This window comes from Peromyscus eremicus, chromosome 12, assembly GCF_949786415.1.
Source record: "Peromyscus eremicus chromosome 12, PerEre_H2_v1, whole genome shotgun sequence".
In the NCBI taxonomy this organism is placed as follows: domain Eukaryota; kingdom Metazoa; phylum Chordata; class Mammalia; order Rodentia; family Cricetidae; genus Peromyscus; species Peromyscus eremicus.
The window spans coordinates 55,670,266-55,685,794 of record NC_081428.1 but is presented as its reverse complement, the minus strand read 5'-3'; the positions used below and the strand labels follow the sequence as shown (position 1 = coordinate 55,685,794).

General features: G+C 42.4%; 1 protein-coding gene across 3 annotated transcripts in view; it reads left to right on the top strand.

The window, feature by feature from the left end:
- Igsf11 (immunoglobulin superfamily member 11) overlaps positions 1 to 15,529 on the top strand; it is a 190,912-nt gene that overhangs the window by 52,105 nt on the left and 123,278 nt on the right. The window contains exon 1 of one of the 3 annotated variants that reach the window (XM_059277750.1): positions 3,398 to 3,568. The exons of 1 other annotated variant lie outside the window; for it this stretch is intronic. Coding sequence is in view for 1 of the 2 variants with exons in the window: in XM_059277749.1 (XP_059133732.1) it covers positions 14,910 to 14,961 (52 nt within the window). In the remaining variant the exon portion in view is untranslated. Of the gene's footprint in view, positions 1 to 3,397; positions 3,569 to 14,796; positions 14,962 to 15,529 lie in introns of those variants that run through there. One more of the 3 variants, XM_059277749.1, reaches the window with a different exon arrangement.

The window sequence follows — 15,529 nt, the reverse complement described above, 5'->3', positions numbered from 1 at the left end:
AGAAAGGCACACTGGGGCTAGCAGGAATCTTTTGAAACCCTAAAATGCACCCCTAGTGACATATCTCTAACAAGGCCACACCTCCTAATCCTCCCCAAACAGTTCCACCAAGTGGGGACCAGGTGTTTAAACATGGGAGCCTATGGAGGCTGTTCTCATTTGAACCACCACAGTTGGGAAATGAATGCCTTCAACTCCTGAACCCGGAAGCTACTGCTGAGCAGAAAGCACTTCTTCCCTGGGCTATGGCAAGCAAGATGTGGTTCCGGGTTGCAGCTGCGGGAAGTGAACTAAGTTTGCAGAGGGTGGTCCCGAGATAAGCAGTGTGCCCAGGAGACTTCTCATACCATAGCACACTCCTTTAGGAACACATGATGCTAGTGTGTGGACATTGGTGATAATAATTATTACATGCATATGGATTTTTTTTCTGAAAATTATATTAAAGCCTTGGACTGATATATTATAATTATAGTATCTCTTAGGCCATTTAATCTTTTCCTCATTATGTTGCTATAGAAACAGAGCATAGCTCACTGTTTTTAATTTAGGTTCCAATTGTTACGTGCTATTTTTGATTTTACTACTGAGATCATATAAAAACCAAGCATTATTTAGTTTTCATTCTCACTGAATATAAAATTTAGGTTAATTTTTAAAAGGTTGGCATCTTATTTCACTGTGTCAAGGAAGAGGGTCATTAGCTGATATAGATAGTCTAAAGTTTGAACAAACTCGTAGTATTAAAAGTAGAATTATCAGCTGAAAAGAGTCACATTAGTAATTCAAACAGAGGTAGTAGAGCTTAGTTTCCTTGTCTTATAGACTAGAAACCTGGGTAATACTGTTTGACTGTACTGTGTAAGAATGGTGTGATCTGACCATGCAGTTTAAACCTCCCTAAGACCTCTGGATTTAAAAATTTGTATTTTATTTATTTACTTATATTTTATTGTATGTATATGGGTATTTGATGTTCATGTTTATATGTGCACCACATGTATCTGGTGCTCAAGGAGGTCAGAAGAAAGTATTGGCTCTTTTGAACCTGGAGTTATAATGTGGGTGCTGGGAATTGAACCTGAGTTTTCTAGAAGATCAGCCAATACTTTTAACCATTCAGCCATCTCCCCTAAATCTGTCTCCTTTATCCAGAAAAACAGATTGTATTAGTTACTTTTATCATTACTATAACAACATACCCTATAAAAGAATGTTATGGTGAATCCCTGAACTCAGGAGGCAGAGGCAGGTGAATCTCTGTGAGTTTGAGGCCAGCCTAGTATAGAGAGTTCCAGAAAAGATAGAATTGTTACACACACACACACACACACACACACACACACACACACACACACAGAGAGAGAGAGAGAGAGAGAGAGAGAGAGAGAGAGAGAGGAGAGAGAGAGAGAATGTTATAGCAGATGATTTAAGGGTATGTAGTCCAACATGGCAGGGAGAGAATGTGAGGCAGCTAGTTACAGTACATCTACAGCCAGAAAGCAGAAAGCAGAGAGAGGTGAATGTTCTGGCTTCTTCCTTTTTCTATCCAGGCTGGGACCCCAGCTCATGGCTGGTGCCACTTATATCCAGGGCAGGCATTTCCTCTTCAGTTAAGGTGCCAACACCCTTACAGACATGCCCAGAGGTGTGTCTCCTAGATGATTCCAAGTATAGTCAAGTTGACAATGACTATTGAATGTCACAAGGGTGGCATATCCTATTGCACAGGGTTGCTGTGAGGATTTGAATGAGGCCACATAGGTTAAAGCATGTCTCAGAGCTTCATTGAAAAGAATGTAGTAAATATACCATAAGTATGAACTGAATTTAAATATGAACTACACACTGTGTTCTGACGTGACCTCCACATTGGCCGTCGAAGCCACTAGGCTGCAGTTCAATCCGTCAAAAATCTTTTATTTCTTTCTCTTCCATGTTGCATTCTTGCCCAGATATTACTCCTTTACCAAGATTTTCTCTGATGACTTCATCAAGCTAAACCCTCTTTACTTTTGAGTTTTGAAATCTAAGTTGATTGGTATCTCTAACCTAGAAAGACAAAAACTTCAGAGCATTTTAATCCCAAAGAGCTCCAAGCCCTTGGTTGCCAGAATAGAAATTTATGGTGACTAATGACAGCAGAGAAAGCCCAGGACTTTGAATAGCTCACAGACAGGAAGCCTGAAAATCACAGCACACGGAGCAGCCAAGAGGGGTGTGTTAGTTGCTGCTCTGGTTGCTTTGGAAAATATCTGGCAGAAGAAACTTGAAGGAGGAAGGTGGGTTTTTTTTTTGGGGGGGTCTCACAGTTTGAAAGAACATACTCCATCATGGCAGGTGAGGGATGGTAGCATGTGAGGTGATCAGTTTCTCTGTGAGCACAGTAGTAAAAAACAGAGACAGGTGAGTTCTGATTCTCAGCTCACTCTCTCCCTTTTATTCTGTCCAAGAGGTGTGTTTCCATAGTGATTATAAATCCATCAAACTTACAGTGAAGATGAACCATTACGAGAAACTAGGTAGTCAAAATGATGTCATAGGAAAGCTTCCAATGAGGATTTCTGGGCAGCTCCCAGAACCACCCAAACTGCTGGCCTCAGGTACTAGGGACATCTCCTCTGCTCAGAGGGTGGTGGAATGCTTTCTTCCTTATTTTTACATCTCGCTATTTCCATTTCTCCACTCTTATCTTAATCCTCATGTTTTATATTTTAAGATTTATTTATTTTTGTGTGTATGAATATTTTCCCCACCTCTATGAATGCATACCATGTGCATACCTGGGTTTTAGAACCTCTGGAATAGGAGCTATGGAAGGTCGCCAGGTGCTATGTGGGGCTGGGGAACTCAGTCTGCATCCTCTGCAAGACACACTGAAAGCTGCTGAGCCATTTTGCCAGCCCCTGCTCAAGGCTTTCATTTCCAGAGGTATGCCTGTCCAGTTGGCTAACATCTTGTTCTGTGGCTTCACATGGGTTCCCAGAGGTGCAAAAGCATTTTTGGCTCTGCTTCCCACTGCAAATGAAACTGAGAAATTTTCTGTATATGGTCTTGATGTGAGAGGTTAAACATACTGGAAGTAAAAACGTTGACAAAAGTATACCCAAATTGAATATTTAATATCTACTGATGTCCTTTCCTTTCATTTGTACTTAAAAAATACATAGAATATTTTAAGACTGAAATATCACTCAGTACTCCCACATTAGGCATCATGGCTTGAATGTGAAATATTTCCCTAATGCTCTTGTGCTGAAGATGGTCCCCAGGGCAGTGTTCAGAAACAGAACTTTTAGAATGTGGTGGGATCAGGTGGGTTCTGACCAATGAATGCATGGATCCATTGATAGGCTCATAATGGAATAGATCACCGGAAGCTGATAGAATTCGAGAAGATGGGGCCTGATGAAAGGAAGTGGGTTGCTGGGGGATTGGGCTCTTTATCTCTGCTTCTGAGCTGCCACGGGGTAAGCAGTGCCACATGATGCTGAGGTGGTCATGTTCTGTCGTGCTTCAGGCCCAAAGCAATGGGACCAATTGACCTGGACATGAAGCTTCCAAAATGGTGAGTCAAAATCTTTCATTTAAGTTGTTTATTACATATATATATTTGGTCACAGGACACAACTCAAAGTTTGGTCAGTTATCATTTCAAGATTTTAGTACAATAGTGATTATTCTGTGTTCCTATTTTTGCAAGCTGTAACCAATACCTATCACCACCTCCTACAAAAAACTAGGAGAAAAGGAGAGGGAAAATGCCAGAAAAGGTAGTTAACACTCTCTGTATGTAAGCGATACAGCTAGGGATAGGATAGCACTAGAGGCTACAGACTCTGTAGCTGATTATGAGATCTTGGCTATTTCCACCTTGTGGCACCAAGAGACACCATTCTCTAAAGCTCATGCTGAGGAAGGGTAGGAATTCAGACCTGGCCCCAAGCCCAGACTCTAGGGCTTCAAGTGACTTCTCTTCTTTCTTTAAGCAATGTGGTGCCAGTGAACTCGATCACCCACTCCGTAGTTCATTCCTTCCCAGCCAGGGTTCTCAGTGGACTCTTCACCAAATGATCATGTGGGGTTTCTCCAGTATTCTCAGTGTGATGAATGATATTGATTCACTTCAAATTCTAAACCAGGGTTATACTCCTGAAAGAAGTCCAGCTGGTGTGATGTATTATCCCTCCACATCAGCACAGCTAGGTGTAGTTGGCTAATACTAATTTGTATTTCTCTGCCTGTTATTTTTCTTTCTCCTATCACCTTTCTTAATATTTTTTTTTGAGACAGCGTTTCTCTGTGTAGTTTGGTGCCTCCCCTGGATCTCGCTCTATCGACCAGGCTGGCCTCGAACTCACAGAGATCCGCCTGGCTCTGCCTCCTGAGTGCTGGGATTAAAGGAGAGCGCCACCACTGCCAGCTTTTATTTATTTTTATGCAAGTATTAAGTTATATTTTTCTAGGATTTTGTCCATTTCTTCAAAATTTTCAAATTTATTGTCAAAAATGTTCATTATTTAACTTTTTAAATTTAAGTGGCATCTGTAGTAATATTTCTTTTTAATATTATTTGACATGCCTCTCCCCCACACACAAGTGCGACTTGGGTGATATGTTTTATTTTTAAGTCTTCATCAAATTTCACTAGAATCTGGCTAATTTAACCTTTTAAAAGTACCCATTTTCCCCTTTCTTATACTTGTGTCTGTTTTACCTTCTTTATCAAAATTATTAACCTCTATAGTAACTTATTTGTGCCTTGCTAATTATCGTTACTAATGTAAGCATCTAACATTTCAGGTTTTCCTTAAAGTAAACACTGTAGCTAAGGTTTTAGTATAAAATATTTGAATTTTTCTAACTATGTTTTAGTTTCTGTTATGATTTCATGGCTTTAATGTCCTGACTTCTCTAATAGCAAATGTGTGTGTATTTGTTGATATCTCCCTCGGTATTATTGTGGGCAGAGAATATATTCTGAATGATTTCACTCTGCAACATTTTTTAGGGCTTCCTTCTTTGACTCAGCCATTAAAAATGTCTATCTAGGGGCTGGGGAGATGGCTCAGTGGTTAAGAGCACTTGCTACTTTTGCAGGGAACCTGGGTTCGGTTCTGAGCACTCACATGACAGCTTATAACTGTTTGTAGCTCCAGCTCCAGGGAATCCAATACCTTCTGGTCTCGGGAGGTACCAGGCATGTGGTGCACACATATACGCAGGCAAAAAACACACATACATATAAAATTCAAAAAAAAATCTTTAAAAAACCTTTTTAGTGTCTACTACTGTCATGCATTTATGTTATAGGCACTGAGACTTGAGCAGTAAATAAAAACAGATAAGAATTCCTGTTTTTGTGGGCTGTATTAGATGAAGCAGATATTAAATAAGACTGTTATTATTTTTTAAATGATGTGTTAGTGATGGGATACTAAAACCACAACAGGAAAAGGGAATTTTAAGTCTTTTAAACTTTTTTTTTTTAAAAAAGAATTCATAATTTTCTTTTTTTCCCTCACCTTTTATTTATTCTTTATGGCTTTCACATCATGAATCTTGATCCCACTCATCTCCCTGTCCCCTCACATTCACCCTTTGGCCCTGCAACCTCCCCTCCCAAAACAAAATAAAATTTAAGAGAAAAGAAAAAAAAAAGAAAGAAAAATCTTGTTGTGGAAGTTGTAGTGTGACACATTGAGTTACACAGTTTACCCTTTTATTCATAGGTCTTTACCTGCAAGTGTTTGTTGCAAAGAGTCACTGGTCTTGAGGACTCTGGTTTCTGCTATTGACACTGAGTCCTCATTGGGACTCCTCTGTTGTTGCCTGTATCATGGAGATCCTGCAGCTCTGAATCTGCAGGACTGTGCTCCAGCAGATCACAGATGAGGTGGATATTGGGGTGGACCAACTCACAGCCCTGGTTATGGGCCTGGGTGGTTGCAAGGTGGTTCAGCCTGCCAGCCCATCCCCATTTTCAACACCAGGGTGACCTCTCCAGCCCTGCCCCTGCTAGTTCACCCTATGTAAGCGAGAAACAAAGGACAAGTCTGGTTCTCCTGCTTTCACGCCCTCAGGGCCAGCTACCTACATCTACACCACCAGGGCCAGCTCGACTATGTTGCCCAGGCAAGGTGCAGGGGCCACTCTCCCAAGTGCTGCAGCTGATGAGAGACAGAGACAGCTCTCCCACTCTCTTGACCTCAGGACCAGGTCTCCCAACTGCTACAGGAGGTGAGGGACAGAGGGGGTTGTCTCTCCCTTGCCCATGCCATCATAAGGCAGATGAGGGGTGAGGCCACTCATGTTCTCCGGACCAGCTCACCTGTGCCCCAGTCAACAGAATCAGCTCTACTGTGCTGCTCAGGTGTAGTGCAGGGCCTGCTTTCCTGAGTGTTGCAGCTGGTAAGGGGGAGGGTCAGCTCCTTTGCGTGGTCTTTTAAACTTTTAATCTTCAATATGATGGTCAGTTAACACAGTACAGGCTGTATACCAACAAAACTCTTGAGATGAAGAATAATGCCTTCCCAAAGATGTCCACTTCCTAATCCTCAAGATTAGTAAACATGGTACCTTAAAATGGCAAAAGGGAATTGAGGGTTGCAGGTGGAGGATATTCAGTTGACCTGGATTTGGCTTATCCTGGATTATCTAAGTAGGCCCACCGTAATCACAAGGATCCTTACACATGGAAGAAGGAAGCAGAAGTTCAAGGGTTATTTTATTATTATTTTTTTTTTTCTGGCAGTGCCAGAAGGTGTGGCTCAAGGCTGTAGGCTTTAAAGACAGAGAATGGCAACTGTGAGCTAATGGAAGTGAATGAGTTCTAGAGGCTGAGAATGGAAGGGCATGAGTTCTGTCCTATAGCCTTACAGCCTCCAAAACAGAGCACAGCCCTGCTAATACCTTGGTTTTTATCTCACTGGGACTTAGTTTAATTTTTTTACTCCAAAGCCAGTGAAATAACAGACTGTATTGTTTTATGCCATGAGTTTAAGGGATTGGTTACAGCAGCAATAGAAAATGAATACAGGCCCTCTCTAGTAATACAAATTTTCACCTTCTCACTGACATGGAAACCCCAGAACACATTGTGAAAGGGAATGACCTGGTGGATCCGGGAAGCCGCTCAACACATGTTCATATAAACTAGAGACAATTCCCCTTTCCTTCTGGTTTTTGCCTTCTCTTTTCTATGTTTTGTTGAGGGCTCATCAGTTCATTTAAAGCTTTTATAGCTTCCCATTTCCTTGTCAGTCAAGATTTCTAGTCTTTGTTGTTAGAAACAAGAGTCTGAATTATGTTTGTAATTGTGAAAAATCCACCAGGATTTGAAAAGAAACAACTGATTCCCAAAATAGACCAATATATAAAAGTGAATGATGAGTTGGAAGCAGATCAGCTCAATGAAAATTGGTGGCGACTTTGCAGGATGTTAATAAAAATTCCTCATAGCAAAGAGACTGTGGCAAACTCTTCAGTGGCATATAAAATGTTACTTAAGGTGTTGCTCTTGTCAAGTTTATAAAAGTCACCAGTGCCATTTAAAATGTGCCAATGGGAAGAATTCAGAATCATTTTGTTACAATGGATCCTAGAGATCCTATAGTGACTTTATCTAAATACTAATGTGTTTCTGATGGATGGAAAGGTTTTAGAGAAAAGGGCTGAGATCCCAGTACTAGGAAGGCAGAGGCAGGTGGATCTCTGTGAGTTTAAGGCCAGCCTGATCTACAGAGTGAGTTTCAGGACAGGCTCCAAAGCTACACAGAGAAACCCTGTCTCAGAAAAAAGAAAGAAAGAAAGAAAGAAAGAAAGAAAGAAAGAAAGAAAGAAAGAAAGAAAGAAAGAAAGAAAGAAAGAAAAAGAAAAGTACTGAGGTTTTCCAATGGATGTAGATGCAGGAACTGTTTCCTTTGACAAAACTCACAATGATGATAGGGACTGGACATTGGGAGAGAGACGGAGATTGCTACTCACCTTTGTGTAAATCCTGTCTAGCCAGAGTTGCCAGGGGAGTGTGAAGAATTGTGTAAGAGAGTTAAGCTATCAGTATAGCTAGGCACAGCTATACTCAACTTTCAGAAGGACATTTGAAATGCTAAATGCTCTATTTATGTCAGCATATAAGGGACACTTGTTGTTGGCTTTCTTGCTGGTTTATTTGGATAATACCGTCATTTTCTTTTCTACCATTTATTTGTTATTTTAGAGTTTTTTCCCTACTCTTGTTGTACCTGTTTTGCAAAACCCCCAGAGAACAACAAGGAGCTGGTTTCTGATGCAAGCGCATAAGGGTCCTTTTATTGTCAGGTTTGAACCTGGGCCACCACCAGGCAGATGGAGGGGTACATGGTGGTGGTGGCAGTGGCAGTGGCGGGCCCAGGGATAGAGAGTTTTTACAGGGAAAAACCGAAAGCCAGGAATTACATGCTTTGGCATCCTGGGATTGGATAGAAGGAATACGGGGCAAGGTGATTTTTTTTGAAATTATTGGTCTAAACTTTTGGTGCAAAACCATATTTGAAACTATTGGGTTGGACTTTTGGTGGGGAATCACAACTTGCTGAGCAGGATTATCTGGGCTGCTTAGCAGGATTAGCTAGATATCTTCAAGGGCCATGAAATGTAGACAGGATGTCTACAGGAACATACTGCCCTGTATCTGTTCTAATTGTCATGGCACATTCCTGAGGTCCTTCTTGGAACTGAGTACAGCAGGTGGTCTAAGATGGAGTCTGTATTGCGTTCATGCTCTTTATAAGGTGAGGAGAATTCCTCATATTTTATCTTTAAAAGGATCAACCATGACTGTAGACAGCATCTGGCTCTAAGCAGCTGGTCAAAAATAATTATGGAATAAGTAAATGGCCCAAACAGCTCTTTACTAGCATTAAAATAATGTTCATATAAAACACTCCATAAATACTAAACCTCCAAATTTAAATGCAATTAATATTTAATTTATACACATCAATGGAAAGGGATCTGCGGTATTAATAATTTAAAATATCTAATTCAAAAGTAATTTATATTTAGCTTTAGAAAGCTTTATAATTCTATCACTTTTCTTAATTATATTTCTCCTATGCCAATAATAAAATTCATTTCCCATTCTTGAATACAAATGAACTGATCATGGAAAGAGATGGCCCAGCATTTTGATGGACTGAAAAGTTTGTCTAGTGTTAAATTTAAACTTGGATAAGTAGAAGTTGAATCTGTTCTCATGCCATCTATGTTTGGAGTCAAGAGGGCTCAGTTATAACCACTGTAGAATCTTACCTGATTTTCTTTCCTCAGCCCTTCTCTGCTCTGTTGTAGGAGTTTAGTAGTCACTGTATAGGGGTAGATGAAGAATCCTTGTGGAAAACAGTGATTGTTTTGCTGAAGGGACATTGCAGCCATCCCATGACTTTGGCCACAAGATACCCCAAGGCACACCTGAGGCTCTTGTATTATTGTGTATTGCAAATGATACATAACACAAGGACTAGACTCATGGGGGCTTGTGAAGCTCTCCTTTAGTAAGACATGTAAATTAGATTAGGGATCTTGGTATGAGGAAATACTTTGTGTAGCGATCAATAAATATACCTTTGTACGGCTGTTTCTTTGTATGGCTGTTCAGTATTTAGCCCATCAGAGAGGCGGGGACCTTCCTGCTGCCACATAGGCCTTAAAATTTCATCTTGGAGTGCCTTCTTTCATCAACCAACCTGCATTGCACGGTGCACCTTGGAGACCTCTCCATTTCTTTCTTAGGCCTGCTACAATTGCCCCAGTAAACACCATCCAGCTGCTGCTAATGTGGGGTTGTTGTGTAACTGTCTCCTACAGGATCAAAACATTCTATCTTGCTGGGGAGCTCCTTAAGTGGGGAGGGAAATATCAAAATAATAATAATAATAAAATAATAATAATAATAATAATAATAACTTCAAGAACTTCCTGGAACTGACCAGACACACCAGGCCTCTCTCCCTTTAGAGTAAGCAGAGCCCAGCTGCAAAGAAGACTGTCAGACAGGAGCTCTTGGGAGAGGTTTAGGCAAACTGAGACACATGGACAGGTGTAGATGTAACCGTCTTATTAAATAAGAAACACAGAGCCAATTGCCGAGTTAAAAGCCCAAGAGGTCAGAGCAATAGCTAAGAGCTAAAAACCTTACCCTTCACTGCCACTGCTGTTCTCCTCAGCAAGAGCGCTACTTCCTGTGTATCTGTCTTTTTATAGACTTTCTATTCTGCTTTCTCATTGGTTGTAAACCCAACCACATGACCTCTTCGTCACTGCCTGTCTGTACAGACCTCCAGGTCTTCTATGATTAGTATTGAGATTAAAGGCGTGTGTCTCCATGCTGGCTGTATTCTTGAACACACAGAGATCCGCCTAGCTCTGCCTCCCAAGTGCTGGGATTAAAGGTGTGCACCACCACTGACCAGCTTCTGCTATGGCTTGCTATTAGCTCTGATCCCCAGGCAACTTTATTTATTAACATACAAATAAAAACACATTTCAGTACAAATAAAATATCACCATAGACAGGACATTGTCCAGCTTATTGAGGTGCCTGCAGGCTGTGCAGTATGCTCCAGGTTTCCCATGTCACTTTGTGAGCTGTCACTCATGCTGGGGTCACCTTTGGTGATACAACTGTCTTTGAGTCAGTTCTGCCCCTGTATGTAACCCTCACCCCTATGTAGCATGAATTCTAATTGGTCTTAATAGTAAAAACCCAGAGTCAGATATAGGGATAAATGCAGAAAGATCAGAGAAGTGAAGGAGCAGCCGAAGTCACCTCTTACCTCAGACCGAAAAGGGGCTGAACTCCTGTTCCTCTGCCTTATGTTACTGTCTCCACTTCCCTAGTGCTGGGGTTAAAAGCGCGAGCCTTCACCATCTGGCTCTGTTTCTCTTTTAGACTGGGTCAATCTCCTGTAGCCCAGGGTGGCCTTGAACTTCCTGCTTCCTCCTCCCAAATGCTGAGATTAAAGGTGTGTGCCACCACTGCCTGGCCTCTATGGTTAACTAGTGGCTTGCTCCTTTGTCTCTCTGATCTCTAGGCAAGCTTTGTTTGTTAGAGCACAAACAAAATATCACTATACTACATATTCCTACGAGCAACCCAGTAAAGCTCCTTGGTTCACAAAGTTGGACTTTAGTGGTATCCGTACTTTGGTCTGTTGTGGGCTCCCTATCTGGGGTGAATAGAAGAGTGTGTTTTATCTCCTCAGGAAAAGTTTTGTCACATAACAAGTGGTGGGTGGTAGTGGGGATGGTGGTGGGGCAGAGAGGGGGATAAATACTGGGGAGACAACTTCAGTGTTCCTCAGACTAGCTTTAGGACACCATGATGTCTTTAAATGTAGTCGGCAAAGCTATAGGGAACATGTGAGAAGACCATGGTTCTGGTTCTACCCATTGGTATTTGCAGTCTCCGAGGTATCTTTGATTCTCTTGAGACCCAGTATCCTCCTGTGTGAATGAGGGTTATAATACGCACCTTTCCTACCCTCTGGCACTGCAGTAAAGATCAAACCAGATAGCATATGCAAAAGCACTTTGAAATACAAAGCGTGATACAAATGTCTGATGATGTCTATTGCTTTCTCACACAGAATGCTTAAGGGATTTAAAGAAATCCCATTGTGGTTATAGGAAGATTAGGATAAAAGAGCATGGCAAAATTCATCCTTACTAATAATGCATCCAGAGCACATGTGGTGGTGGTATTTCTGTGATTTAAAGAGCACACCTTTCCTGCATTTCCTGGAAGAGCAAACGGCTGAGAGCCTTTCAGTCCAGCACAGGAGTTCCTAATTTCTCCCTGTCTGTTCCCTTGAGTCCACTCTTCACCAGATGATCCCGTGCTTCTGTGTCTCCCAAACTCTGATTGTCCATGATCCTCCTTCTGAAGCCACACAGGTCTTTTCTATTACAAGGGCTCCTCCATCAAACTGATACCATTGTGTTCTATTGACTCACCAGCTCCTGTCCAGTGGGCAGAAATTCAGAGTGGTGACAAAGAGGCTATTCTTTCTCTAATGATTTGTGACAGCACAGAGGTAGTCCAGGTACAAGTGGCATTTATCTGGGGGCAGGGATTCCACCACATGGTTTTGGTTTAACCTTCTTTCTGCCCAGTGCATTTGCGCTTAGTTAATATTTGCTGCATTTCTGTAATAAGTGTAGCCAGCAATTTGCTTTATGAGGACTTTTAAGCACAGGCTTTTAATTATCTATTTAACTGAAAAATAAACATGATTTGTCATTTAACTAGGGATTATGACAAGGCAGAGTGAATGCTCTTGAGTAACATTGACTACTTCACAACTTCTTTTCTATGCATATTTTTTCTGTGCCCTGTTGAGGACAGGGGCAGACTATGTGCAAAAGAGAATAAAGGACTGGATGGAGAAAATAAGACCCAATACTTGCCCTGGAGAAAAGAATGGGAATAATCTAGAGATGACACCAACATTGAAAATTTAAACTTGCTATGAATATGAAAGAGAAATAGGAAGCGTGAGCAAAACTGAAGCATCCCTAACCCAGGAGAACAAATTATCTTTTCATGATACTCTTGCTGAAATGATTGGTATTATTTTACAACTTCTTTTTATGTCTATGAGTGTTTTGTCTTATGTTGGTATATATACCACATGTGTGCCTGATCCCTTCAGAGGTCAGAAGAGGGCATTAGATCCCCTAGAACTGGAGTTACAGATGGCTGTGAGCCACTATATGGGTATTGGAACAGAACCCAGGTCCTTTGCAAGAGCAGCAAGTGCTCTTAACCACCGAGCCCCTAGCGATTGGCATTTTTAAACTTTTCCTTTTTTTACTTCAAAATGTAACATTCCAATTTTCAAAAAAGTATATCTGTAATTCTATTTTCTTAATATTTTTGTTTTTCTACATAGTTTTCAATCTTTGTGCCAATGCGTTTATTTTTTTTTAAAAAGTTTTCTTGCTTCTGAGCATACTATTGTTTCTCCTTGTAGTAGAATATTTTAAGGTATATTACTTTTATTTATGTTGTATTGGTTTAATTCTGTGAAGCTGTGTTACTGTGCCTGTCTAAAACACCTGATGATCTAACAAAGAACTGGCCAATAGCAAGGCAGGAGAAAGGATAGGTGGGGCTGGCAGGCAGACGGAATATATAGAAGGAGAAATCTGGAAAGGGAGATCGAGAATGAGCCAGAGAAGGGGAGGACATCAGGGGCCAGCCACCCAGCTACACACACAGCAAGCCACAGAGTAAGATACAGAAGGAAGGGAATTGGAAAAGCCCAGAGACAAAAGACAGTCAGGATAATCTAAGTTAAGAAAAGCTGGCTAAAAACTAAGCCAAGACAAGGCCGGGCATTCATAATTAAGAAAAAGCCTCCATGTGTGATTTATTTGGGAGCTGGGTGGTGGGCCCCCCAAAAGAGTAAAAAAAACAACATGCCCTAGCAAGACTGATTGTTTGAGGTGTGGGGGCTCAGAATTCGGAATGGCTCCAGGAATTCTAATCTAGGTTGTTTAGAAGCTGGTCACATGGCTGGGCAGTTCCTGGGCAGGTGTGTCCTGAAATTTAAAAAGGTTCAGTGTAGATGTGGAAGCAGAAAAATGGCTCTGGGCTGTAAAACGAAATGGAAACCCAAATGGGAAAGGAATGGTTTCTGTTTCTGAGTGGTAAGGCAGCTCAAATAAGTAATTTCAAATGTTATGAAAGTCTCTCCAACGTAACCACAGCAAACAAGACACAAAAGGCAAAAGTCTCTCTAAAGTGACATTTCCAGTGCCAAGGCACTTCCACACTCCGTGTATTAAAGTCAGTCTGAGGAAACCTTAGCATTGGAAGGGACCACTTAAAACACTGGGGATGATAGGCAGGGTGGCAGGCCTGTAATCCCAGGACTTGGGAGGTGAATGCAGAACAATCGGGCATTTAAAGTCATCCGGTTTTTGATTGAAACAGCATTGCATCACGTTTGCCCTCCATTTGTTCTCTCTCTCCAGCTCTTCCTAGGCATCCTTCCTAACAATGCCCCCCCCCCCATGTCTTCCTCACTCTCAGGTTGATAGCCTCTTTTTCGTTGATTATTAGGTATTTATGTACAAAATTTATCTTCTTTCTTTCTTTCTTTCTTTCTTTCTTTCTTTCTTTCTTTCTTTCTTTCTTTCTTATCTATCATCTATCTAATCTATCTATCATCTATCTATCTATCTATCTATCTATCTATCTATCTATCTATCTCCATCCATCCATCCATCCGTGGAGATACACCTGCTCAGTTGATTTTTTTATTTGTACATGGTTTCAGGACTGACAACTCAGGGCTGATGACTCTGCATTGGACAGCCGATAAGGGGACTCATCTCTGGGAGAGGCTAACTCTCCTAAAGAGTCAACAGTGACAATATTGGTTATTAGGTTCTTCCAGATGAATTGGGTTTCAGGAGCGATTAGAAAGAGAAATGGCCAGAGTAGGGACTGTCTAAAACTGCAGCTAAAAGACATGTCGGATCTGAGGGAGGCCACTCTGGGTTTCAGGTCCTGCCCCACCTGTCCTGGCAGAGTTGAGGGGGACCAGAGCAGGTGGGCCCCCCAGCCAGTCAGCTGTGCGTTCGGGGCGTTTTGCGGGTGGCCGCCAGGCGTCGCGCTGGAGCCGCGGTTGCCCTGGAGACCGCTCGGCGAGCGGGCAGGCGGCGCCGAGCCCCTGGCTGGGGACTCGCTGGCGGGAGCCGCGGGGGGAGTGGCCGCGGCGGCCGGCGAGCCCGGGACGCCCGAGCCTGCCCCGAGCCTCGGCGGAGCGGAGCGGCCTCGGCGCTCCGGTGTCCCGCTCGGTCCCTGCTGCACCCCGCCGCCTCGGAGCCCGGTGGACGGCGGCTCCCGCGGCGGCCCCGGCATGACTCGGCGGCGCTCGGCTCCGGCGTCCTGGCTGCTCCTGTCGCTGCTCGGTGAGTAAGTAGCCCAGACGGTCCTCGCGCGGCCGGGACCGAGCCTGTTGGCTCCCGCAGGTGCTGGGACCCCGTTGTCCCGGGCAGTGCGGGGGAGGCCCGCGTCACCCAGGTGTCCCCGAGCTCCTGCCCGCCACTTGCCCGAACGAACTCTGGCTGCCGGTCCGGTTAGAAACCGTGTTTAGAATCGCTTGCCGTTATTTAGAAGGCTCCAGAGGAAAACTTTGTAGCTTTACCGCAAGGTTTTATTAAGGAGATTGAGATTTTAAAAGAATTAAATTGATTAAAATACGTTCGCAATTTTTAAAAGGTAGCTTCATTATTACATTTAAAGTTCACGCAGGATTAACAATCTGCCTTTTTTTTTCCTTAAAAAATGCATTAGTCTACTCGATTACATCGGAAAGCAAAGTTTATTTACACTCTTAGTTTCGTAACCGAAGGACCTAAGTTGCCTCATAAAAGTACACAGACTGGAGCAGTCTGAGGGAGAATTTGAAAGCATTTACTTATTCAAATTTAATTTCTTTAATTTTTCTTGCATTTTGCACCCCCCCCCCCAGTCATC